The 26,053-nt window shown below is 44.1% G+C and overlaps 1 protein-coding gene across 3 annotated transcripts in view; it reads left to right on the top strand.

The window, feature by feature from the left end:
• The first annotated feature begins 5,560 nt into the window (after window positions 1-5,560).
• Window positions 5,561-26,053, top strand: part of COL26A1 (collagen type XXVI alpha 1 chain) — a 224,097-nt gene continuing 203,604 nt past the window's right edge. For 2 of the 3 annotated variants that reach the window (XM_054008486.1, XM_054008487.1), the window contains exon 1: window positions 5,561-6,252. In XM_054008486.1, coding sequence (XP_053864461.1) covers window positions 6,101-6,252 — 152 coding nt within the window. In that variant the 5' untranslated portion in view covers window positions 5,561-6,100. The remainder of the gene's footprint in view (window positions 6,253-26,053) is intronic. The other variant, XM_054008488.1, reaches the window with a different exon arrangement.

A 26,053-nucleotide genomic window follows, 5' to 3' on the forward strand; every position in this document is an offset into this window, starting at 1 on the left:
TTAAATCTCCATAAGGTTTTATCAAGGCTGTTTTTTGCTTTGCTCTCTTTCTAGTATCTACATGGAAAAACTCACTGACGCGATCCAAGGGGCAGCCACTATAAAGCTTATTCACAATGCTTTCCATGGTCTCCAGCGAAATTCAGCTGACCCCCAAGTAGTTAGTGACTTTTACAATCATAGGAAAGATAGAAAAGATCTGTGTGTAACTGCTGAAATTCTGGGGCCATATTCTGCTCTCACGGCATTGTAAATGAGGAATAACCCCATTGAAGTCAATAGACTTGGAGGGGACAATGAGTTCAGAATCTGGCCTTTTCTTCCATTCTGTTCTGACTGTTCTTCTCTCAGTCTTCTGTACTATTTTTTCCTGTATGCATCACCCTCCTCTTCTTGAACAGAGGTAGTTAAATATTTCCCCAAAAAATATATGTAGCCCTGGTTGCATAAGCATCTGTTTCATCTATATGTTTAATACTCTTTTCAAAAATGTGTAGCTTTATCTCTTGTAATATAAAGTGTGTCTGGTTTGTAAGAACAGGGCTGTTCATATTTCAGGGCTTCTCTCCTCAAAGTTAGTCTCCCTGATAAATGGAATGAATTATATTTTTGTTGGCTGTCTGCATTGCCTCCATCACTGTGTTTCCAATTTATCAACATAGTTTTGAGAAATGGTTAGGGTATGTAGCACTCGTCAGCACCATGGGGAGAAAAAATATTCATTTATTACTGCTATTGTGTGTGATTACATTACGCATATCCAAAGGACTAAACATGAAATGTCATATTTAATTCTCCCCATACAGTAGATGATATTACTCTTTCTCCTTCTTTCCAAAAACACCCTGGAAGTTAATTCTTCAGTCTCATCTTAGATCAGCCACACAGCAAAGAGGGCAAGTATAATTTAAAGATTAGTGCAAGAATAATAGGAGTCAGGCCATCCAAGTTCTACTCTTCGTTCTGCCTCTAACTCTTGGTGACCTTGGGCAAAGTCACTTGACTTCTCTGTCTCAGTTTCTCAATCGGAAAAATGGAGATTAATATTAGCTTACTGCAGAGGGCTAATGTCATAATTTGCCAGACTCCTGCCTTCTGGAATACTTATCATGGCACAGCAAGGAGAGGGGATGTCCTAAGGTCCTGTACTAAGACCAGTGTTTAATATATTCATTCATGATCTTGAAAAGTCAGTGAAGACTGAGGTGGCCAAATATGCAGATGACAAACAATTGTTTAGTATAGTAAAGACTAGAAGAATGTGAGGAACTCCACAGAGATCTAACAAAGCTAGATGAGTGGACAACACAATGGCAGATGAAGTTCAGTGTTGACAAGTGCATATTGGAAGGAACTATTTATCCACATTGCTGATGTCTGACTACTTGGAAAAGAGAATTAAGTTTATTTGTGACTAGTGGAATGAAAACACCTACTCATAGTATAGCGCTGATGTGAAAAAGACAAGGTAAATGTTAGACTGTATAAACAATGGAATATAAAATAATGAGATGATCGTTCATTTATATAAAGCAACAAAACACCTCCACCCTGAATACTGTGTTGTTTGATTTGGAAATGACCAGAACTGTCTACAGCTCCTAAATGTCTATAGCTGGTATAAATGAAAGGACAGTCAGGCCCTCGAAACTTCAAATTCAAGAGCAGTCAATCTGGTATCTTTCGTGAACAGTAAAGCCAGTTTTTTTAAATGGTTGTTAATTTGTTTCTAGCAGCCTAAATAGTTTACCTGTGGCCAATACACCTCTTCTATCAAAACATAAACTTCCAAAGCCACTTTGAGGACTTGCTCATTCATGGAAAGAGTTAATTATGGCAGCCAAGAGTAATGTATGGTGATTCTGATGGGTTGCAAAATACAATCTTGCCCATGTATCCACCATTAAGCTAATGTTCCCAAGTTTAGTTCTCTGGACAGCATTGTTTCAATTGATCATAAGAAATTCAGTAGTAGATGCTAAGCAGATACTGACTTCAGTCTGCAGTATGATTTATTGACCTGAAAAAATAGTAACCAAATCAGTGCCAAAGTCTATATGTAATACATTTTTAAGATCAGAAGGGACCATGATGATCTAGTCTTCACCCAGTGATTCCTGCATCAAGCCCATAACTTCTGGTTGAACTAGAGCAGATTTTTTAGAAAAACCACCAGTCTTGAATTTAAAGATTTCAAGTGACAGAATACGCAACATCCCTAGGTAAATTATTCCAATGTTTAATTACATTCAGTGTTAAAAACATATGCTTTATTTGTAGTCTGAATTTGTCCAATTTCAGTTTCCAGCCATTGGATATTTACCTTCAGGTATAAAGAATCTTAATATTAATGAGCGAGAAGTATGCAATATAGCACTGCAGTATTATAAGGAAGTTTAGTACAGTAACACAGCAGGTAATCTTATTTTAAAAGAATGGGAACACTGAAATAGCCACACCCAATGAGACCAGTCATCTTTCTAGTTCAGGATCCTCTCTGACAGGGGCTGGTATCACATAGTTCAAACAAAGGTGGCTGGATTCCTGTAGTGGACAACTATGGAACAATTTACCCATAACAGAAGTTTCTTCCTAAATGTAGAGAAACAAGGCAGGGGAGGTAATATATTTTATTGGAGCCACTGCTATTTGGTCAAAGAGACAAGCTTTCGAGCTCCAGAGTGCTCGTCTTCTCTCAGTCCTGGTCCTGAAAGGAAACCTGCACAACACCTTCAAATAGGGTGACCAGACAGCAAATGTGAAAAATCGGGACAGGGGGTGAGGAATAATAGGAGCCTATATAAGAAAAAGACCCAAAAATCGGGACTGTCCCTATAAAATCGGGACATATGGTCACCCTACCTTCAAAAGACGAGCCTAAGAGCTTAAGTATATAACTCTGCTAGAGACCAGAAATCATGGACCCTAGTTTTAGGTCTCATTACAATAATCTGTAACCCACTAACTCTCCTGTGCCCTATGACTGCAGGGGTATCAATTGCCCACTTCATTTTGAATGGTTTCTTGCAACATGTGTCAACTCCCAGGCTGCAACTGCATTGTTTGTGATACACACATTCATACACATACATACTGTATGTATTACTGTCCTGTGGGGAAGGTGCCAGTGCCCTTTTAAGGGGTGGGGGTGGGGAGACAAGTGTTTCTGGGCTAACACACCTCAGGAACTTCTGCTTAATGTGTGCTGCTTAATGGAGTCCGTCCTTCCCCAGGGGGCTGTTTGTTGGTCCAACTCCTACACTGAAGAGCTAGACTAGATGATCATAATGGTCCCTTCTGACCTTAGAGTCTATGAGTCTATCTTTTTTGAGAGATCCATCCATACTGTACATATACATTTAGAATATACCTGGATCAGAGTAGATTTAGATCTGCGAAGCAAGACACGAAGATTTTGTTTTCCCAGGAAGACATTCATATGGCTGTTCCAAAGTTAGCTTTTGAGTGCCATACGGTACCCCCACATGGTAATCACGTGGGCTTGCTATTTACAACTGCCTCAAACAAAGCCGATCAAAACACACGTGAAGAAAGGTCTTCCAATAATAAGAACTTAATTAACAATTTGTCAGTTTTGAATCCCGAAAAATGGCAAGAGAATCCAGAGAATCCCCATTTCGGAGAAAAGGAAAGAAGAGCATTGGCTGATCAACTGAGGGATTTGTTGAATTCAAGGCTTTTGGAGGAAAAAACATTCCTGGTAAACTTAAAAAACTCGTCCTTGCGGTGGACACCCTTGCTGCAAGCGATGCTGACTGCGAAAGGGGATTCAGTGCGATGAACAACATCATTACAGTGAAACGGACTGCACTTACCACTCGTCATGTGGCGGACTTGCTATTCATTTCATGTGTGGGATCTCCTTATACTCAGTGGAATCCCATGCCATATGTGAAATTGTGGCTTGGAAAGGACCGACGTGCAGCACATTCATCTCGAGGCATGGCACGACAACAGAGAGAGCAGCCAGAGCAGCTGTATGGCCCAGTGTGGGAGTTGCTATAAGGATGCTTTGCTCCATCCAGTCCTTCCCATGGATGCCCCTTTCTTGCCCCCGCTGGGCTGGCCCACTCACACCTTCCATGTGCCAGGACTGAGCCGGGGGCTGGGATGGCTTTGCTGTGGGTAGTGGTTCCCGTTGGAGCTGCAGCACCCACCTGCCACCCCCCTATTGCTTGTGTTGTTGCTGCCGCATGCCCCCCAGACCTCCGTCTCCTCCCCTGTCTCCCGGGCGGCTCCCTCCCACAGCCTGGAAGAGAGAACAGCAGCTGCTGAGGCTGGAAGTTTTCCTGGGGACACCATTAAGCAGCAACCCAAAAGCTGGATGCCCACAAATGCGCTGGCAGTGCCCAGCCAGACCTTGCCTCTTACAGAAGTTCCTGAAGTGTGAGCAGCAGAAATACTGTCTCCCCTGTCCCCCCACCCCTCAAAAGGGCACCAGCGCTCTCCCCACAGGATAGTAATACATACAGTATGTATGTGTATGAATGTGTCACAAACAATGCAGCTGCACCCTGCCGCCGACCCACAGCGACCCCAGCAACCAGCCCCTGTGGGCTGCTGCTGCCTGCAGAGAGCCAGCAGATGCCGCTGGGCTGGGTCTGCCAAGGAGTAAGTAACCAAGGCAAAAAACATAGCCAGCCAGCCAGGGAGGGAGCCAGGGGGGCAAGGGACTGCATTGCACCATGCCCATCAGTGCCCCGCTTTCCCTAGATCCTCCCTATTTCCTAGCAAGTCAGATATCAAGGATTTTTTAATCTCCCTTCCAGGCACATAAAAGATTGCAGGGGGCACACCAGTGGGTGGCTAGTAGTAGGGGAAGGCAGGGGTGAATGAAGGACAACTGGAATAGCCTTCATGAAATATACAAGATATTTAGAGAAAGTTTTGTCAATTTCAGCCTCTGCACTCTGCAGGCAGGACAAAACAAAAAGAGATCTGAGATTGCGCTCTATGTCCTAAGGACATTTCAGGTGTTTAAATCAATATATAAAGAGGGTGGAATGAAAACTACTATTTCTTTCAAAGGAGGCACAATAATTTCCCTGAATATCCAGTTTTCCCCTCCAATCTCTGTGTGGTTTTGTTTATGGGGGTATTTGCTTTCCCTGTGAATCTTTAGTTGCTTTAGCAAAATTGCTTTGCCCAAAATAAACCCTGATCATCATGACACATCTTCCCACCATGTTCTCCATGTTTTTTTTGTATTTTTTTTTTTTAAACAGTAACATTTCAAAGAGGATCTGCAAGCAGTTTGGACATCACAACCATGATCCTCTGCTGGGGAGGGAATAGGATAGATTTGAACTTAGAAACGGTTCCTGATTTTGATTGTATTTTTTGTGTATAGGAGATCCCCTCATCCTGGGGGCAGAAAAGAACTGCCCCTGCCATGGTCACACACAGGGTTCCCTCCCCCCAGCAACTGTGAGTGAAATTAACAAGCATGCCAGAAACTGCTCCTAACCCCCAGGGCGCAGGGAACAGCTGAGTTTAAACCTTTCTTATGCAGGGGGCAGGCTTCTCCCTCCCTCAGCCAGTCTCCTTTTCTTACCGGTCCTCCATACCGGCCGGTACCGGCTTACTTTCCCCTCTGGCTGCAAGTGGATCCATCTGTTCTCTCTCTCCCTTGCAAGGCTCAATTTCACAGTGATCCGCAGCACGTGTGAAGCCCTGCAGCCCTCTCTCACACGGGAAGCGCCGGAGCAGTGGGGGTCTCTGGCCACGTCTTCGAAGGGTTAATGGAGAAACCCCACGCCCCCTTTGACGGAACTGAACCAACCTCACCAAATTTGAAAAGGCATCCGGAGCTGCGTGTGCGCCCCGGGCTCAGAGAGCCAGCGCCGGACACGGGGTCCCCCTTGCTATGGGAGCAGAAGCCAGGGCTTAGCTTGCGGAGAGGACTTGCCTTCCCTTTCAAAGCCAGGAGCGGACAGCAATCGGTGCCCTGCAGGGAGCTCCTGTCCTTCTAATCCCAAACTCTCACGGGCCCCCCTCGCGTCTAGTCGCATGTCACGGTGACTCCCAGGCAGCCTCTTGGTGCAGTTTGGTGTCAGCAAAAGTATTTGTAGCTGTAAAGATGAACCAGGCTCTTTTCTCGCTCTGGTTCTGCTGTTTCTATGGATGTACTGTAGGGACCGGTTTCCTCTATCAATTCCCAGCCTCAACTCTACAGCACAACTACCCCGAGCAGAGCTCAGGGTCTCCGGGCAGCGGATTCGCCAACCGCCGGTGAGTAAATCCAGATCCAGTCCGTCTCTTCCAGTGGCTTTTGCCTTGTCCCCTACTTAGCAGCAGGGCTGTAGCAGCCCCCTTATCTCGCCCAGTGAAATGTGAGCCCCGTTGAATGGAAACTTTCCCCAGTAACTGTAACCACCACGGTGGGGAAGCGCAGACTTTTATAACGCGTGCACAAGTGACTTCAGCCTTTCTATGGCTGTACATAAGGGATGATCTCCTCTCCCGCTGGTCATTTAGAAATTGCTGCTTTTGGTGTCTTCCCCAGCATGCTGATGAATTGGGAGTAGAAACTCTTGTGTTAAAAAGCCTTTCCCCCCTCGGACTAGCCAGTAGGAGGCAGTCCATCCCAGAGGGAGCCCGCGAGGTTCCTCTCCGAGTCACTGGAGACCCGAGAAGCTGAGCGTTTAGGTGATCTGATCGACATCATTCAACATGAACCAGAAAAGCCAAGTTCTTGTTAAAATCAGCCCTGCTAAACTGCCCAAAGAGACCTGCTTTAAATGGCCAAGGAAAACAGGAGAGTCTCTAGGGCTAACTTGCCTCATCCTGTCCTGCAAAAGCGCATTGTGCATTTGTATGCAACCTAAGAAATGTCATATCTGTTGGAATCCATTAGCCTTTGTTTAGGAAGCACTAATTAAATTGAGGACTTGATCACTGTCAATAAGACTCCCTGTCTTCCTCAAACCAGGTATTGGGGAATTCTGAATGAAAACATAACCCCAAAAGGGTTTGGAACCAACCACAATCTTCTGATATCACCAGACTACATCCACTAGGCTACACAGAGCCTTAGCTTTGAAAATGACTGAAATGTAACATGCTATGCCAGTAGAGGGAACCATTATAGTCCAGGGAATGCAACTAAAGGTTGTTCAGCTCAACAAAGAAAAAACCTAATTACAGGTTTTATACAAGGGCTACAGCGTTCAAAAGGGAACCGGGCTACAGTGTTCAAAAGGGAACAGGTCTCCGGTAAAATCGGTTTCACACAAATTTAATGTAAATCACCCTTAATTTATTACGTCTTGCTGCTTTAACAGAGAAAACAATTTAGATCTGTGTCCCCCTCCCCCTTTCTCCCCGAACTTCTCTAGAAGTAAAACAGCTGTTCAAATGAATGAGTAGCTCTGTACAGTAACACAAAGTGGCTTAGGAGTCTTTCAAAAGTATCTTGATCTTAAATCACTTTTTAAAATTCACTGTTGTATCTATTGACCCCTTAAAATCAGAGCATGAGTGGTAAACATTCAGCATTTGTAAACCCTGTTTTTCTCTTTGCTGTGCCAGTGCAAATCCCTAGACCGGGGTAGGCAACCTATGGCACACGTGCCGAAGGCGGCACGCGAGCTGATTTTTCAGTGGCGTTCACACTGCCTGGGTTCTGGCCACTGGTCCGGGGACTCTGTATTTTAATTTAATTTTAAATGAAGCTTCTTAAACATTTTAAAAACCTTATTTACTTTACATACAACTATAGTTTAGTTATATATTACAGACTTATAGAAAGAGACCTTCTATAAACATTAAAATGTATTACTGGCACGCAAAACCTTAAATCAGAGTGAATTAATGAAGACGCGGCACACCACTTCTGATAGGTTGCCGATCCCTGCCTAGTGGATGAGTTAACACTGGTGTAGAAAGGAGCTCATACCAGTGTCTTTTATCCTGGTTTTAAAGCAGAGTAGACTGCAACAGTGTCTCGATATTATAGGTTTACATCAGTGCCCTCCTCCCCCCCAAAAAAAGTGTTAACACACATGACTGTAAGCATGTCAGGGCAGGGAACATGTCTTACTCTGTGTTTGTAAATGTAAAATTACAGGACTAATATAATATAAAATTAGGGAACTAATGCAAGAGACATGTTGTTGCTCCACAACATGACTCTCTAATATCGTAGGACCAACACGACTGTAACTACACTGCATAGAACTAATATAAATGTTTCTCAATAATGTTATGTGGGACTGTTTCAGAAATGGAGTATTCATCCAATGAGAAACTTTTACACTTCAAAACTAGTTCCTGTTGGAAATAGGAACGAAGAGTCACAATATCAAACCATTTCATGCATTAAAAAAGTTTCAAATCTGAAATGTGAATTCATTTTGATTGAAAAAAAAATGTTTTTTTTTCCCCTCGACATTTTGAAATTAGACTTCTCATTTAGCATCTCCCTTTGGAAAATAACTCTCTTGTTGAAATTGAGCAGATGCTTTCCATAGTACAATGTCAGACAAAACTACCTTTTCCAGTGGGAAAAATTCCAATGATTTCTAATGTTGTTGGGGTTGTTTTGGGAGATGATTTCTTAATGTGAAATTTAGGTTGGGATAGCTGTGGTCTAGTGGATCAACATGTTGTGGGGACTTGTGATGTAGGTTCATTCCTGACTGTCAACCCATCTATCTGGGTTTTTATAGTGTCTCCATTGCTGTGTTGTCTGAGACCCTCAAGTCATTCAGCAGTCGGGGTCTCTACTAAGACTGCTACATTTGTGGTGATATGTTTGTAGTCTGAATGCACAGCCACTCAGGGACTGGAGTATAGCCCCCAAGAGCCTTGTGCTGAGCAACTGCAGATCACGGGGACTGTATCTCTCAGGAGGTGGCAAATATCCATCATGTGGCAAGAGCTGTTGGCCACAAACTACTTGGTTTATATTTAAACAAATAACCAAGCGGTAAAAGGGACCTTTAGCTTATTGCCAAGCAATTGAACCCTCCTGTGCTCAGGACCGGTGCAAGGAAGTTTTGCGCCCTAGGCGAAAAGTCCACCTTGCGCGCGCCCCCCCCAGCCCTGCAGCAGCTCCCCGCCCCCCCTGCCCTGAGGCGCTCCCCCCGCGGCAGCTCTCTCCTCCCGGGGAGCCGTGCGGCAGCTCCCCACCCCAGCTCACCTCTGCTTCGCCTCCTCCCTGAGCACGCCGCCCCCGCTCTAATTCTCCTCCCCTCCCAGGCTTCCGGCACCAAACAGCTGATTGGCGCCGCAAGCCTGGGAGGTGGGAGAAGTGGAGTGGGGAGGAGGCATAGGAACGCTGTAAAAAAAAAAAAAAAAAAAAATTGGGGGCACCGCTTTTTGGCGCCAAATCTTGACGCCCTAGGCAACGGCCTAGTTTGCCTAAATGGTAGCACCGGCCCTGCCTATGCTACGGTAGTTTCCTGTATAAGTACAATATAACATGGCAGCTTTAGCCTTCCTCTGACTTTTGTATTCCGTGCTGGGGCTTTGTTAAGTGGAAGATGACTAAAATGGTCTAACAAATGTAACTGCAAGAGCATGGACATGTAGGAAGGCATTGAAATTCCAGACATTGTTTTTCCTTTTGTTATTCCACTAAATCATGTTCATTTAGGAAAACTCCTACTGTCTTGGCTTTCTAATTGTTTGATGAATAACTTCCTTCCGTGTACATTTCATTCTCCAGCACTAAGGAAAAGGCGTTGGAGCAGCAGAAACACGTATGGGCAGGGGGGGGAGGAGATGGGGCACTCCTGCTTTTCTGAACAAAAATAATAGGCCTGTCTTGCCTTTTCAATCACCTTTATTTGTTCGTTTTCTGAAAACTGCATTTGTTGGTATTTGAAGCCTACAAATACTAACAAATGGCATTAGAGATTTAAAAACAGCAGTGATAAGAGTAGTGCTGAGTCACTAGATCCTAGCCTAAAATAAAGAACAGTACAACGTTAAATAATGTGACTGATGCATTGCTCCAGGATTAGATGTGTGCAAAAGTGCATGGGAGAAAAGCTATATTTAGGTTCCAGTTCGACAGCCATTCAAGCATTTGTCCAAGTCTATCCCTCTTCAATAAAGCACTCAGGCATGTACGTAATCTGTTCAGTTGGGCCTTGCTAGGGCAAAGAAAAAAATCATAGAATCATAGAATCATAGAATATCAGAGTTGGAAGGGACCTCAAGAGGTCATCTAGTCCAACCCCCTGCTCAAAGCAGGACCAATTCCCAGCTAAATCATCCCAGCCAGGGCTTTGTCAAGCCGGGCCTTAAAAACCTCCAAGGAAGGAGACTCCACCACCTCCCTAGGTAACGCATTCCAGTGTTTCACCACCCTCCTAGTGAAATAGTTTTTCCTGATATCCAACCTGGACCTCCCCCACTGCAACTTGAAAAGATAAAAGATGTCTCTTTGGGTCTAACTATCCTTTCAGAATAGGCAATGGAAGGGCGTCTTAAGTGAGTATGGTTTATTAGTTGGTGGTCGGTTTTAGTGGTTAGAGTAGGACACCGGATTCTGGGACTCCTGGGTTCTAGTCCAAGCTCTAGACACATTGTGTGTCTTGGTAAAGACACTTCAACCTTTTTGTTCCTCTGTTTTCCCCATCTGTCAAATAGCCCTTACCTCATGCACAGGGTGTTGTGACAATTAAGGGCCTTCCTCATGAGAGGTGATGAAATCCTCCAACTCTCACTTTTACGTGAGTGGATGGCGCTTAGTGCCTCTTCTGCTCAGGCCTGATGTTTGGGTTGAGCTTCTGGGATAAAGGTGCTAGGCAGTGTGTATATGGATCGTATGAAGCGTCTAACTATCAATACACAGCACAAAATTTTACAACACCTAAAGCTAGCAACCAAGGCCTAGTTATCTCTAAAATCTCAAATCTGATCTAATCAGCAGGAACTATCTTTTACTACAAATTTACACAATGCCTTGCACAGTGGAGCCATCATCTGATTTAGGGCCTTTAGGTGCTACTATAAACTGAAGATGATGGTTGTGGTTGTTTGTATTACCATAGCACCTAAGGGTACGTCTTCACTTACCAGAGGGTCCGGTGGCAGGCAATCGATGTTCTGGGATCGATTTATCGCGTCTGGTTAAGACGCGATAAATCGATCCCGGATCAATCCCGGAAGTGCTCGCCATCGACGCCGGTACTCCAGCTCGCCGAGAGGAGTACGCGGCATCGACGGGGGAGCCTTCCTGCCACGTCTGGACCGCGGTAAGTTCGGACTAAGGTACTTCGAATTCAGCTACGTTATTAACGTAGCTGAATTTGCGTACCTTAGTCCAAAGTGGGGTCTTAGTGGGGACCAGGCCTTAGAGTAGCAGTAAAAACACTTCCCCCCAGGGCCAGCTATAGGGACAGGTGACTGCCTGGGATGCCAGGCCCGGGGGGCACAGACTTGGAGATTTACAGATCCTAGCATGCAAATTTATCATCTTGTATGGCAGATAAATCATGCATGCAAATTGTGCATTGAAATCATGAAAAGGGCTACAAATGCAATAAAAATAAGGTATTCAAAAGTTTAACAAATGGGGGGGGGGAGGGAGGACCCTTGCCTGGGGCGCCATTTGGTCTAGGACTGTCCCTGACTGTCCCTTATCATTTTTTTCATCATAGTAGGAAGAAATTAGCCCTCCTGGTCACAACTTTTGAAATTGAATAATGTACGTGAGAAGTTCTGGTTTGATTGGTATTAATTTTTTTCTACTATTAAAATGAATATACACATAGAAGCAAAGGAATAGAACTAGATGAAGGTGTAACTTGTGCAGTGGTTTTAGGCTTGAATATCTGAAAGTGGCCACTGATTTTTGGGTGCCTAATGTGAAACACCTTTTGAGCCTACTTTTCAGAGATGTCAAACATCCCCCAGCTTTAAAAATGAAGGGAAACAATTATTTTCCTTCAAGAAGGACTTTTTCCGCAGAGGCCCACAGGATGGATGATGTTGAGGCATCTATCGGAGGCAGCTGTGTGATGTTTGGGATAGGCAGATCTCTTTTCCATGTCCCCAGGGTCAGCATTAGACTTGCTGGGGCATAGGGAAGAAACTTAGGAGCTAGAGCCCAATCATATGACAGGAGGCCTGCAAACTGTTATGTGGGGACCCAGGCAATTGCCCTGCTTGCTAGCTGCTAATGCCAGCCCTGCATGTCCCATAAACTATTGACTGAAGCCATGGGGCATTAGTTGAAAAGGTTTGGGAAGGTCAGTTTGAATATCCTAACAGCCAGCTTTCAAAACTCCTAGTATTCTACCCCTGCAGCAAACTCTTTGAGGGAGAGACGAACAGATAATCTATAGGCTCATAGACTCATAGACTCATAGACTTTAAGGTCAGAAGGGACCATTATGATCATCTAGTCTGACCCCCTGCATGCTGCAGGCCATAAAACCGTCCCTACCCCTTCCCTGGACTCTGCTGTTGAAGTCCCCAATCCTGTTTTAGGTGACTTCAATCGGCAGAGACCCTCCTGCTAGAGATCCCTGCCCCATGCTGCGGAGGAAGGCGAAAAACCTCCAGAGGCTCGGCCAATCTGCCCTGGAGGAAAATTCCTTCCCGACCCCAAAAATGGCGATCAGTCAGACCCCGAGCATATACTCTTCCCATATATAGACTGTAGCTGGTGTGTGTGTTCTGAGGGAGCTAGACAGGACTCAGTTTTGCTGGGGGCAAAGGAATATAGCTGAATAACTATACTTTTTTTTTTTTTTTTAATGTTGGTAAAGTACCCTGGGGCTGCTACATGCTATCGTATGGAAATATATACATTCAGTTCTAATCTTGGCTATGCACAATCAGGGCTCCAGTGTGTGTGTAACCAGTTCCTAGCTTCTCCTGCCTCCAGGAGACTGGGTTGAGGAGTTATTTCTTTGCAATATTCATACTTGATGCTTCTCTACAGCGCTAGCCTTTCATCAGGCTCTCCAAGCACGTCACAAACAATAGACTGACTATTGCCTAATGGCTGTGAAGTAGGTGAGTAGTACTGGGCATGCATAGAGATTGCATAACCTTCCTTGTAACACGATCACCTGGGGACTCTGTGGCAGGGCCTTGGGTAGAACCCAGATCTTCAGAGTCCCATTCTTGTGCGCTTCAGCCCTCGAGTTGTTCTTTCACAGGTAGGGAGAGAGGAACCTTGGGCTTGGTGTCTTTCTTTCTGAATGGGGTCACAAGAATGTCACAAGAAGGATACTATAGAAATTATGAGCCAATAATAAGAGGGAAACACAAATAACCAAGTTACAGGAGCAGCAGAATTAATAACTTTGAGAATGGCTATAGTGTAGGATATTATGATGTTTCAGTAACCCTAAAATAGCTGCTAAACACACACCTGTACAAAATAACTTGTATCTCTGTTGCTGGTATGATATTTTCACCTGCTGTGGTGGACATCTTTTTGGGGACTGAATAGATAATATAATATTGAAGTTCACTTGGTCCTGGGGTGTCTATGATTGTTCATCCCTGGTCCAAACCCATGGCAGTCCATGTCATTACACTAGGAAGGAACTTGGTTCATTGTTTCTTCTCATGTGAAGAAACTCTGGGCTGGATTCTGCGAACAGGGAGAGGGAGGTATAAGAACAGGGCATACAGGATGTCTACCGGGCTGCTCCACTCCATGGGGGTGGTAGGTGATTGTCCACTCCAAGCATCTGGTTATCTGTGGGGTAGCACACTGGCTTTACTTCAGCTTGGGCAGTAGGAACGGACTCCCCTCTCACTCACTTCATAAAATGGCCCCCTGGAGTCTTATTTAGATTCTGAAACTAGATGCTGAGCCCCTCAAGGAAGCCGCAGTGACGGCCAACTAAGTAACGTTTGCCCAGAGATTGGAGAGCTCTTGTCACCCAGTACAGCATATCTCTGGGCAAACGTTACTTAGTTGGCGGTCACTGTGGGGGAATCTTTACACTGTTGTTTTAACGAATTTAAGGCTGACACTGCAGGGACCCTGTGAACTGAGCTGTCCGCTTGTCTGACACTGACAACATAGGGGGAACATCTGATACACTTAGGCGTCAGTGTTTCAACATGGGAAAACCCCACTAACCTAGACACTAATGAGGAGGGAGTTAAATTCCTTGGTTAACCTAATCTCAAATACATTTGTTAGTTTCTAAGGTGCCACAAGTACTCCTGTTCTTTTTGCTAATCTCAGTATTTTGTTTTAACATGCAGTACTGCTAAAGTCTAAGAACAGGGTTTAATTTGTGCCAGAGTTGAGCCCTGGCACCTCTAGGCTTGGCAGTTCTTAGCCCCGGACCTCTGGACTTGCTGCATCCGTTGTGTAAGTAAAAAAAATTCCTTGAGCCCTGGCCCCAGCACCTCTTTCATTACAAATGAAGCGCTGTCTAAGAGGCATTGTGACAATGCCTAGTTGGCCAAATTACCTTGGCTTTTGTGAATGGCGAAGGAGTTTGGATTTTCACACACAAGAGCTAAACTGACTTGAGTCTTTTTTGCCATTTATCCAGTCAACTAGGTGATCAACGAGACTTCACTTTTTTTCCGCCCATCTGGCGGATAATGGGCTCTCATAAATATCCAACACAGTGGCTGTCACAGAAGTCTGGGAATCAGGATTTCCCCTCAGTCTTGGTTATCCCATATATACAATTGGAATCCTTCACTCTAGGCATGGCTATGAGGGTTAATTCATTCAGGTGTCATAAGATTGTTGGCTGGAAGCCACTAGGCCCTAACGGGGGTGTGGGTATATGTGTGATTTTTATATAAATATATATATAAAAATTCCATGGTATAATTAATATATTAAACTGTTTCTAGAATAGGTGTCAGCATACTCCTTGTTCCCTTTCCTCCATCTGTGCCTGGCAAACTGGAGGACTTGTGGGGGAACCTCTTTTTCTTTCCTCCCCAGTCTCTTGATGTGGTTTCTATTTTGGGAGTTACTTTCCATCTGACCTATGCACAGAAGGCTTCAGTTAGTAGGTCAAGCAGAGAGATCCAGTGGAGAAAGAGGAGAAAAACCAGGAGGTGCTGACTGGGAAGGACTCTGGCTGGAGTGATCCAGGGAAGAGGATGGCACAGGGGAATTTCTCCCAGCTGCGGAAGCGGTACAGAAGCATGAGAACCAGTGTGAGTTGTGGCAATCCTTCTAAAGTCTATCATGCACCTGGGAAACCTCTGTGTTACATGCTGATGGAAGCTGACTCTTGGCAGCAGAGTGCTGAGTGAAAGCGTATCACCTTTGCATTAAAGTATGCCACAAAATGATACGCAGTCCTGCATTGGCTGCCTTAGTTGAATCTGGAACAGATGAGAATTGGTTTTGGTATGTGAAGTCAAGCATATTTTTTGCAAGGTTCCCTTGTGTTGTAACATGTGCGGGGGGGTGGGGGGGGGAGAGCACATATGGGGCAATTTGGTCTGCCAGGATGTTGCAGTATTTGGCCCCGTGCTGCTGTAAATTAACATAACTTGCAACAAACTATAGTCTCACAGTAGCGTATTGCAGTATGCAGCATGGCATTGCAGCCAATCAGGTTAATCTGAATTGCAATGCATTGTCTCACTGTCTTGTTGGCTCACGTTACTGTAAATCAGTAATGTATATCAAACAGTACTTTTCTATAACTCTAAGTGCAAATCCCTTAGACTTGTAACCCTACAGATATATTTTTGAACGACTATACAGCCCAAATATTTTGGTTCTGTTAGTGTAATTAAAAAGCCTGCTAAAATCTCTTCTGAAGATCTGCAAGGGGCAGACCCGTTGGAAGCTGTTACAAAAACTACAGCAACATATCGATTTGCTTGGGTAAAGCCCTTTGCAACAATCAAAGACTCTCTAATTACATCTGTGAGCCCATTCCGAGTGGTTATTGGCATCAGTGAGGCTTTCAAAGCAGCTCGTAGATCTGACCATATAGTTTGGCTGAAGTTTGATTTTCAGCTCAAAGGTGCAGGGCCGGCTCCAGGCACCAGCTTGTCAAGCAGGTGCTTGGGGCGGCAGCTCCGGAGAAGGGCGGCACGTCCAGGTATTTGGCGGCAATTCGGCGGATGGTCCCTCACTCCGCTTCAGAGCGAAGGACCTCCCGCCGAATTCCCGCCGCAGATCAGCGATCGCGGCTTTTTTTTTTTTTTTTTTTTTTTTGCTGCTTGGGGCGGCCAAAACCCTGGAGCCGGCCCTGCAAAGGTGACTGTGGAAGAACTGACTTTCCTAATGGGAAGGTGGAAATGCTGTAGGAAAAGAACTTGGATCCATCCTAGCTTCTCTCTGAATGCCAGTTCATGAGCTGAAAGCAACCAGAAGCCAAGCTGCTTGGTACCAACTGCTAACTTGTGGATTAGGCCAGCCTGAGAATTTGATGTCTTTAATTTAGTACACTTTGGTTTATGTATTTGCTCTGCATCTGAGTTTTCATCCTGTGGGCTCAGGAGCCAAAATCCACTTTGTGGGGGCATTTACATGAGCTGTGCTGTACCTGATGTTGGAAATTAAACACTAGCATTTGGTTTGAATTCCATGTTCCCCACATTGTTTATGAGGCTAGTATTAACAGAGAGCCACAGGAACTGATTATGTTAAAAGAAAGAAAAACCTCTTTCAGCCTGCACCTGTTCTCAGATTTTGTTTGGCAAAGCGTTATTCTATTATGCTTCTACGTATGGGGTCTGCACTATATGATCAGGGGAGGGGGCAGGGGAAGAGAAATTCCCCATTTAAATTCATCCCATTTGTTACAGCATAGGCTGTGTTACAGCCTATCACAACCACTAACTTATGTTCAACACTAATATTACTTAGTGACAAATACTAACTCGGGTGTTCTGCAGTTTCAGTTGGGTATGGCAGGCTTATTCTTTTCCTTTCCTAAACTGCTTGTAGTATTGCTTTGAGCTGTTAAACGGCTGCTCTGTTTGCCATAGAGGTTTCTGAATTTTGCTTCACTCACCACTGATATATATATTCCATGCAAAAAACAACCTCCAAAAACCTACATGAAAAGACTATTAAGGTTTTAAGTGAAGTATTCAAAAGTCAGCAAACAGCATGGCTAAGTTTTCATGTGCAACCTTATCAAAATCCTAGAATATCATAGAATATCAGGGTTGGAAGGAACTTCAGGGGGTCATCTAGTCCAACCCCCTGCTCAAAGCAGGACCAATCCCCAACTAAATCAAATCTCTGGCTTTGTGCAGCATAGTCTTTAACATGCTAGTATGTTATTTCAGAAGGGCCCTGGCTCATTCAGCGTGTTGAATGGATCATGCACAGTAAACAGGGCTGGCACCAGCACAGCAAGCAGGTGCTTGGGGCAGCCAATGGAAAGGGGCAGCACGTCCGGCTCTTCGGTGGCAATTCGGCAGCGGGTCCCTCGGTCCCTCTCAGAGGGAAGGACCCGCCGCCGAATTGCCGCTGAAAAATGAAGCGGCGGCGGTAAAGCTGCCGCCGAATTGCTGCAGATCGCGGCTTTTTTTTTTTTTTTTTTTTTTTTCCTGCCACTTGGGGTGGCAAAAACGCTGGAGCCGGCCCTGACAGTAAATGAGGCAAGGGTGTGACATTTAAAAAACAAACCTGTGGCAAGGCAAAGTGAAGTGGAAGGGCGCACAAAGAAAAATTACTACTTGGCAATCAACGTTAAAATCCAAACTAACTTATTAAATATATTTTTAAAATTCTGTTCTCCTCGCTGTTAAATGAGGGCCCTCATCTCATTCACTGTACACCGTCAAGGCTATTCACTGAAGACCGAATTCTGATTTCAGATACATCAGTGTAAACTTGGAATAAATCCACTGACTTGAATGGATTTACTCTACATTTACAACAGGTGCAATTGCAAATAGTATTTGGCCCAGAATGAGACCTGGATCTCACCCTGCCTCTTTCAGTGTATGTTGTGTCCAGCCAGCCCACAGACTGAGATGGTCTTCTGTGGCAATAACAGTATATGATCATACAGCGGCACCGAGAGGCAGAGTTGAGGGTTCTCTGCAGCCTTTACTTGGACACTTCCTGCAATTTGAATGCTTCACTTTGCAACCTTAATCTTCTTTTAACTTGGTTATTTTGTATGGAATTGCCTGCTGTTTTAAAAAAAAAAAAAAAAAAAAAAAAGCAAGCAAACTTGAATTCATTATTTGCTAACACAAAAAAGCAGCCTAAAACAATAAAAAAATGTAAAGGGTTTTGTTCCACCTTACAATAGCCCACTGAGTGAGGCAGGGATTCTCTGCTCCACTGCCCTACCTCAACCACTGGTGCTACCTCTTTGGCTCCTTGTTTTTTCCCCTCCCCATCCAGTTGATCACATGAATAATTGGGAGATGTTGCAAAACAGTGTTGTTAAAAAATCTGCAGTGCATGCAGTGGCTGCATATTTTTCAACTGTTATCACTTGGCCAAATGAAACTCAGTTTCCACCAGATCTCCTTCCTAAAGACTGACTTCCTCACCCAAACCACTGAGGGATTCGAGCTGTTAAAAAATTTATTTTCTTTTAAATAGTGGAAAAGGTGGGTTTTTTGTTTTTACTCTCTTTTTCTCAAATGGCTGAACTGGGTTTGCTGCTTTGGTTTGTTTTGTTTTAAAATCACCATTGGCCAGAAACCTGGGCTGGAAAATTTCATCCCAATAGGTTGAAAGTTTTTGGAATAGGGTGACCAGACAACAAGTGTGAAAAATCGGGACGGGGGTGCGGGGTAATAGGCGCCTATATAAGAAAAAGACCCAAAAATCAGGACTGTCCCTATAAAATCGGGACATATGGTCACACTATTTTGGAAGCCTATAATCTGAAAAGGCCTTTAATGGCAGCTTTTAGCGAGCCTTATCTGTAACTATCCCAACACCCTCCAGCTATAGGGGATGGATTCTATTTTATTCCCATTCACACTGGGTAAGGGAGTCCACAGATGTCAAGTGTTATGTTGGTATAAATGAAAGGAGACTCAAGCCCCTAATATACAGTATAACTCTGAATCTGATAGTGTGGTAGAAGGGTTTTACTGGCATGAGTTTGGGACTGTTGTAGGTCAGCCCTTCTGAATGCAATTTTTTGTGGAATTATAACCAATTGCCGTATCCCAAGGATAAGAGCAGGACTACGCTGTACACAGAGAGGTGAGAAGTGAACTGCTGGTGGGGTACAGTCACATATGCATCTAATTACTAACAAGCACAAAGGAAGTTGTCGTAATTGCATTACCGTTACATGGCGTTTTGATTGAGGTTTTTTTTTCTCGCTGTGGATAAAGGGCTAAATCTTTATTAAAATCACATTCGTAACTCAGTGGCTACTAGACCTCACTCCTTTATTAAAATGGGGTCCTGGAATGAAGTACTTGTGTGAGAAAGAGATGCTACAAAAGAGATGGAGTCTCCTAGCCTTCCTCATTGGAGCAGGGACACGGTTGCAAAGGGTGTTGCTGTGATTACGGCAGTAATGCTGCTGCTGTTTGAAAGCATCTGTTCTTGCCACTAGAAATGGATTAACCTCAAAGTTACCGAAACAGCCGTCCCGTTCTTTATAGTAGCTCCCCTACTCTGAGTACTCTGCAGAATGTGGCCCTTGACTTGGGTCAAAACAATGACCGTTCTGTCAGAGGGCAAAACTCTGCTCTGTGATCCTACAACAGATTGCAACCCCGATACTCCTGTTTCCCTGCACATGAAACTCCACTGGGTGTGACTGGAACAAAACTTTGTTTTTTCCCAATTATTACTGTAGCACCTACGATCCCCACTCCAGCACTAGGGACCCCACTGTGCTGGATGCTGCACAAGCACAGACTAAAAAGATGGTCCCTGCCTGCAATGATTATTAAACTAAGTAGTAAATGATATATAGATCTAGCGTCTCAGGGGTGGCTAGTGATTTTGGGTGCCCAATTTGACACCTACAGGGACCTGATTATTCAGAGGGGATGTTCAGCTCTTTCTAACATTGGACCCTGTAAAGTATCTGAAGTTAGGCACTGACAACACTAGTCGCTCCTGGAAAATTTAGGTAACATTGTCTGCTGACAAGAGCGGGAGACTGGGTGTCAGAGCTGGGTTCCATTCCTGGCTGTGCAGCAAATTTACTGTGCTGTTTGGGCAAGTTAATTCTCTGCCTCAGTTTTCCCCGTCTGGAGAAAAGTACTTCACATGACTTTTGCAGGGCTTAATTTATTAATGTATGTAAGCCACATCCACTCAGAGATGGTGCTCTGTGTCCTCTCTTGCTGTTTCGTCCACATATAGAGAGAGACTCAGCTTGCTACAGTCTTGGCTAAGAGAGCTGGCTTTTAGCTTGGCAGTAGAGGCTCATGCTTTTAGATTCAAAAGTCACAGGTTCAGTCCCTTCTGATGATGGTCGATTCAGGGGTGCTGTATTTGTCTCAATGCTTTATTAATCTTATAGCAATGCAAAGTATTAGTTGCTATAGTCATCACAGCAACTGGCAGGTCACTGAAGTGTCCCTTGCACTAGTTTGGGATCTGGCTACGTTTTGGGCCACTGCACTTTGTAAGCAGGGAGCATTATGACAAAGGTTCTGAACATTCATTTGAATTTACAATACATCCTTGCTGGAGATTCATAATTTTCCCTCTTCGCTTGACTCATTGCAAGGATTGCACTCTAGGTCATGTTTTGTTTATGAACATGTGCTCAGCCTCCTCCTATAATCAAGACCTTATGATACATTGTAACTAGAGCCGGGTGAACTATGTGTAGCAAACAAAGTATTTGTCGAATGCAGCATTTTTCTGATTGTGAATTGTCCAGGAGCAGATCTGTGTCAATAGACTTGTTTGCTGTTCACTGTTGTTGAACTGTTTTGACGTGACTCTTTGACATGAGCTTTTGATATTCACAAACTAAAATTCCAGCTGGTCTGATTAGACACATTGGTCACATGGTATATTTGTCTGCCCTGATTGGACCAGTGCGGGATTTGGCTAGCCCATGCAATGGGTGCCTGCTCCCTGGGCACTTCAGAAACCAGGGATGTGGGGGTGGAGAAGGTGGATCTGGCACTCTGTGGTTTGACTGGCCATTCACCCTATGTGGTGGCATGGGTGGACACTGGTGCTGTAGACGTTGCTTGAGGCTTGGGAGGCACCATGGAACAATACACTGCTCTGCATCCTGGAAGGAGAATTCCTCCCTCCCTTGGTCCCTGAGGAATTCCCCAATCTGCAGCTTGGGGTAGCAATTGGGCTTAATGGCAAATGTAACCCCCTTTTTTGTGTGTGTGCGTGTCTGTCCGTCTGTCCCCATCCTTCAGTGCCTGACCCACATGGGGTTATGGGTCTCTGTTACAGCTTTTACCTACTAAGCCTGGATCCCTAACTAAAGCTATGGAGACTCATGGTTTTAGTTCTGGAGGTCCCTGGTTCAGTCCCTGGAATTCGCCAAAATGGTGGCTATCGTACAAGCATTGCATATTGATGTGGTTTTAAAGTAGATTGAAACAGTCAGGAAGCTCTCCCTGGCCCAAGCGAGGAAGAGGAGCTGTAGGGGAGCATTGCTTACTCAAGCCAGGAAGAGGATTTACTCTCTCTGCTTTTTGCAGAAGAAAGAGCTGGTGGTCTACCTCCCCTTTCTGGCTATATGTAAAAGTGAGTGTGAATTCTACACAGATCAACACTTACGTTGCTCAATTTCTCTTTGGTAAGATGTGGCCCCACCTCCAACTTGGACTGTTATGCCACCTGATACAAACCAAACACTGTACTGAGTGCTCAACTAGGGTGGCAATGTTTTAAGAGGCTGATCATCAGGAATGGTAGAATAAATGGGATTTAAAGCCATTTGTCTTTGTTAATTCCACTCTGTTTAGGAGAACTGGATTATACACATGGACTCATTTTGACATGGAAACTAACCAGTAACTGGTTTCACCAAGCTTCTGAAAATACATTCAGGATTTGGCAAATCAATGTGGTGTTAAACTTAACGTAGAGTTCATCTCTATTGCAGCAGCTTAACTTAATGTCATGGTCCAAATGAAATAGACAATGGATCTTGCCTAAGTCTTGGTGCCTTTATTTTGAACCCGAGAGACATGCCCTTAAAACAAACACACACACTTGGCTCCTATATGTAGCTCTGTGATGCATTTTCCCCTTCATTTTGCATCTAGCCTTATTTATTGGGTAACAGTATTAGGTGACTCTTGTAAGTTCTCTAAAACTACACACGGAACAGATGCTGCATTTCTTTCAGCAGCAGCCATCTTTAGCCAGGGCTTTTCTGGACCTCAGACTGAGGGCTAATTGGACTCTAATTGCCATGCTAAATGCTGCTGGGTAAGTCACTACATAAAAAGGTGAAAGATCACTTGTTCGTTAATCAGCACACGCTAAAGTGGATGGAATCCGTCTGGAGAATGGAGATGGACTTTGTTTTCAGTGTTTAATTTTCTAGCTGTGGTGCAACAGCCCAGAGCTTTCAGTAGACAATGCCACTCAATGTCTGCCATCTGGTGGGATAATTAGCTCCTCGAAGAAGGCAGGTGTGTGTATGTGAATGCAGGGTGGATGAGATGTATCATTTGGTTGGTGCTATGAAAAACGCCAGTGTATTAAGTGCTGGTTAGAAGGCAGCAGGGTAATCTGTACCACTTGTATTTGATCAAAAGGCAACAATTAAAATGCTTTCATACGTACTTTGGAACACTTAAAGATCCTGGTGACATACAAGGTATTACCAGACTATTCTGCCAAAGCACAGAAAAGGCACTGAATTACTGTGTGGTTAACATTGTTTCTGATAAGTTTCCATTGTTTCTGATGGTGTTAGCAGTGGTGGGAACATTTGTCATATTTGGAAATCAGGCTTTTCGAATGATCGGGTCATCTCAAGTAGGTCACTGTGTATGCCGAGAATAAAGATTCTTCACCCCAAGCCCTGAGGACTCAATGTGGAGGAGGAAACCTCACGAACGAAGTCTTGCAATGGGTTTTGCGTAGCAAAATGCCCTTTACTGATGTTGCATGGGGACTAGAAGTTACTACTGTGCCCAGTGTCGTCTTTGTCCACAGTATGAATCTGTAAAACACTGCTCAGTATTTTACATTAACATCAAGAACAACCCTTGTGTAGTCTTTAAAGTAGATGCGATATTCTCTCCTTGGGATTTCTATTCTTGGAGCTACAGCTTTCGAAGCTGAAGTACTGCTGTATATATAAATGGCTCTAAATAGTAGAAACTAGTCAAGTGCTACTTCTTAGAAGACCAAACAACTGGGGAGTCCCAATGTAAAATGACTGGAATTTTGTTCATTGGGTCAGTTTGTTTACTTGCCCATGAGCTTGGGGAAAGCAATGATTTTACTTTTTGTTTCTTTCGCTATTGTAATCTAGTTTTGATTATTCAGAGGTACTTCGTGAATAGGATTGTGTATGCTGTAGTGCATCTTGTAAAGGGAATGGCGTCAACCTCACAACAGAGCTCTGCAGTCTTAAACCTCTGCTAAGAAATGGGGAAGAGTCCAATAGTTTTGTGTCTTGCTGACAAGAGAAGCTCTGTGGCAGGACTCGCCAGTGTAACCTTTCAAGAGGGTTGTGCTAAATGCAATAGCCAAGATTTTAAAATGGGGGCTTAAAGTTTGGTTCCTAGGGCCATATTTAGGCGCTTAAATATGTGACCTGATTTTAGTGGGTTGTTTTATTTAATAATAATAATTAATAATAATAATAAAAAAAAGCCCGGAGCACCTCATAGCTGCCACTGAGTTTAAGGGTAGTATTCAGGATAATTTTTCTGCATATGCAGGCAAAATATATTACATGAAACAGTACAGCCCCCTTCCAGGGCAAAGTTCCACCACTGAACATGATCTCCATTGGCATCAACAGAGGCATAAGCCTTGCATCAGAAGGCAGAACCGGCGTCTCAGTGCTACATGTTGACCAGTGGGGTACTTGTGTGAGGAAAGAGGCTGCAGGAATAGGCCTGTGTCCTTAATGACTATCTATTAAGGCATACAAATGCAAACCATGTGTTGTAGACTACCAGGTGCCAGATCCTGATCTGAGGGAGGATATCTTACCAGAATCTAATTAAATTCCATTTTAGGATGTTTATACTCCAAGGATTGTGTGCATAGGTAACTGATTAGCAATTCCTATTTTCAGAGGTCAAAGAGATTTCTTTGCTTAGTCCTATTAGTGCTTTATTGCAGGAGGTGTATTTATAGGTTGGAGACCAAGTTATTTCTATTGATAATATCAAATACTGCACAGTACTGTTTAAATTTATATAGCCTGATTCTGATCTCAGTTGCTCTCATGTTAAGTCCGGAGTAAGTCCACTGAAATCAATAGCTACCCTGGTATAAAACTGGTGTGAGAGAGAATTGGGCTCTTTGCATTTAGTTTCAACAGTTCTCGATCATGGATTCTAGAGCAGGAACAAACAGCCAAGTTCAGAGGCAAGTGTTGATTGTGTTCTTCAGAAACAAAAGTATATTTTAAACAAATACTTAAATGGTGTTTTGCCCTCCAGTTCCAGCCCTGCAGCTTTAACTAGTGTGTCTCTAGAAAATCTGACCTTGAAATGAAAAGGGAAAATTCTAGAAAGGAACAAACCAGTCCTGTGAATGTACTGGAAATATGAAGACAGGAGGCTAGTCTGCAAGTGAGTATCCAACTGTGCAAAAATGTGTAGGCTCAGGTTTTTCTATCAGGTTTGCAAAAATGACATACTTGGTTGTAATTGTGCGCGATTTCCATACTGCATGGATATCAAATGCCAAATTCCAGCCAGTCAGTCAACTTCAGCAAAGTTGAATTCCATGGATATTTTTGTGTTTTCTTCCCTTCCCTCTGCCCCCAAAGTGAATGCCGGAAACCACTGTCCCCCTCATTGATTACAACTCTCCCATATTACTGCAAAGTACTGGAATGCTTATAACACTAAGTCTTCAGGAAAAGGACTCTCAAAGAAATGAAAGCCACTGTCAGCTGTTGAGAACTTAAAGCCATGGAATAGCTCCCTTCATTTTCGTGATGATGGACCTGGTTCAGGCAAACAATTGATAGGCTTTGATTCAGTCATAACATGTCACTGGCAAGATGGGGGGGAATCAGACATCCTATAGATAAATAACAAGACCCTTCTGGCTCTGCCAGACAAACTCATCCCCCCTCATGTCCTATATCTAATACTCCACACACAAAGCTGCTTTAAAAAGAATGTTGTTAAGATTGCAAAATCAAGCACTGAAAATTTTGGAAATGCCAGATTAAGGTTGCCTGTGCAACCTTAATTCTGCCCTTTTGTGTGTATGCATTATGATAGTCTTTTTAATTACATGATCACATGCTATTTTTTTCCCCACACAGAACCCCTGCCTCATTCACTGCTCTGTCCCAGTGCTCACACAACCTTTAATTCTGGCATTTCTTAACTTTTGAGTGCTTGACTTTTGCAACCTTAAGGTCCTTTCACATATTTTGTGTGTATAATTTTCTAGGGCTTTTAAAAAAGCAAACTGAAAATAGAAATGCCAACAAGTGGCATCATATTGACACCTATATGGCTTATTAGCAGGGTCGAACCCTTCAGATGCACCCCACTGACCACTGCCACTTGAGCTAACAGAGCACATGATAGCAGTAGTAGGTTGGCATCCTCTATGTGGACCAGCACTGAAAGAGGATGAGACACTTTGCCTGTGGGTTTCACAGATATTTACTGACATCAGAGGAACGGTGAGACTTGGGAATCTTGGGTTCCATTCCAGGCTCTGGATGGGAGTGTTGGGCAAAGTTCCAATCCGGTCTCTTTCTCACCCCTTGCTCTTTATCCCAGTCCCATTCGTTTCACCTAGCCCATCCAGTCTCTGCTCCCAGGCTTCTCATCCCAGTCTCCTTGCCCAGCCAATCCCAGTTTCTCCCATCCCCACAACCCAGCTCCTCATCAGATCTGTCTGCCCTCCAGTCCCAGGCTTCCCTCTGGTTTATCCTCAAATCTCCGTCTCCCTCACCTTTTTCCATCCTGGCTCCCAGTTTCCTCCCCTAGGTCTGGCTCTTGTCTCTTGGGCAGTCAATTCAAGCAATGT

This window comes from Malaclemys terrapin, chromosome 18 (genome assembly GCF_027887155.1).
Source record: "Malaclemys terrapin pileata isolate rMalTer1 chromosome 18, rMalTer1.hap1, whole genome shotgun sequence".
NCBI lineage: Eukaryota > Metazoa > Chordata > Testudines > Emydidae > Malaclemys > Malaclemys terrapin.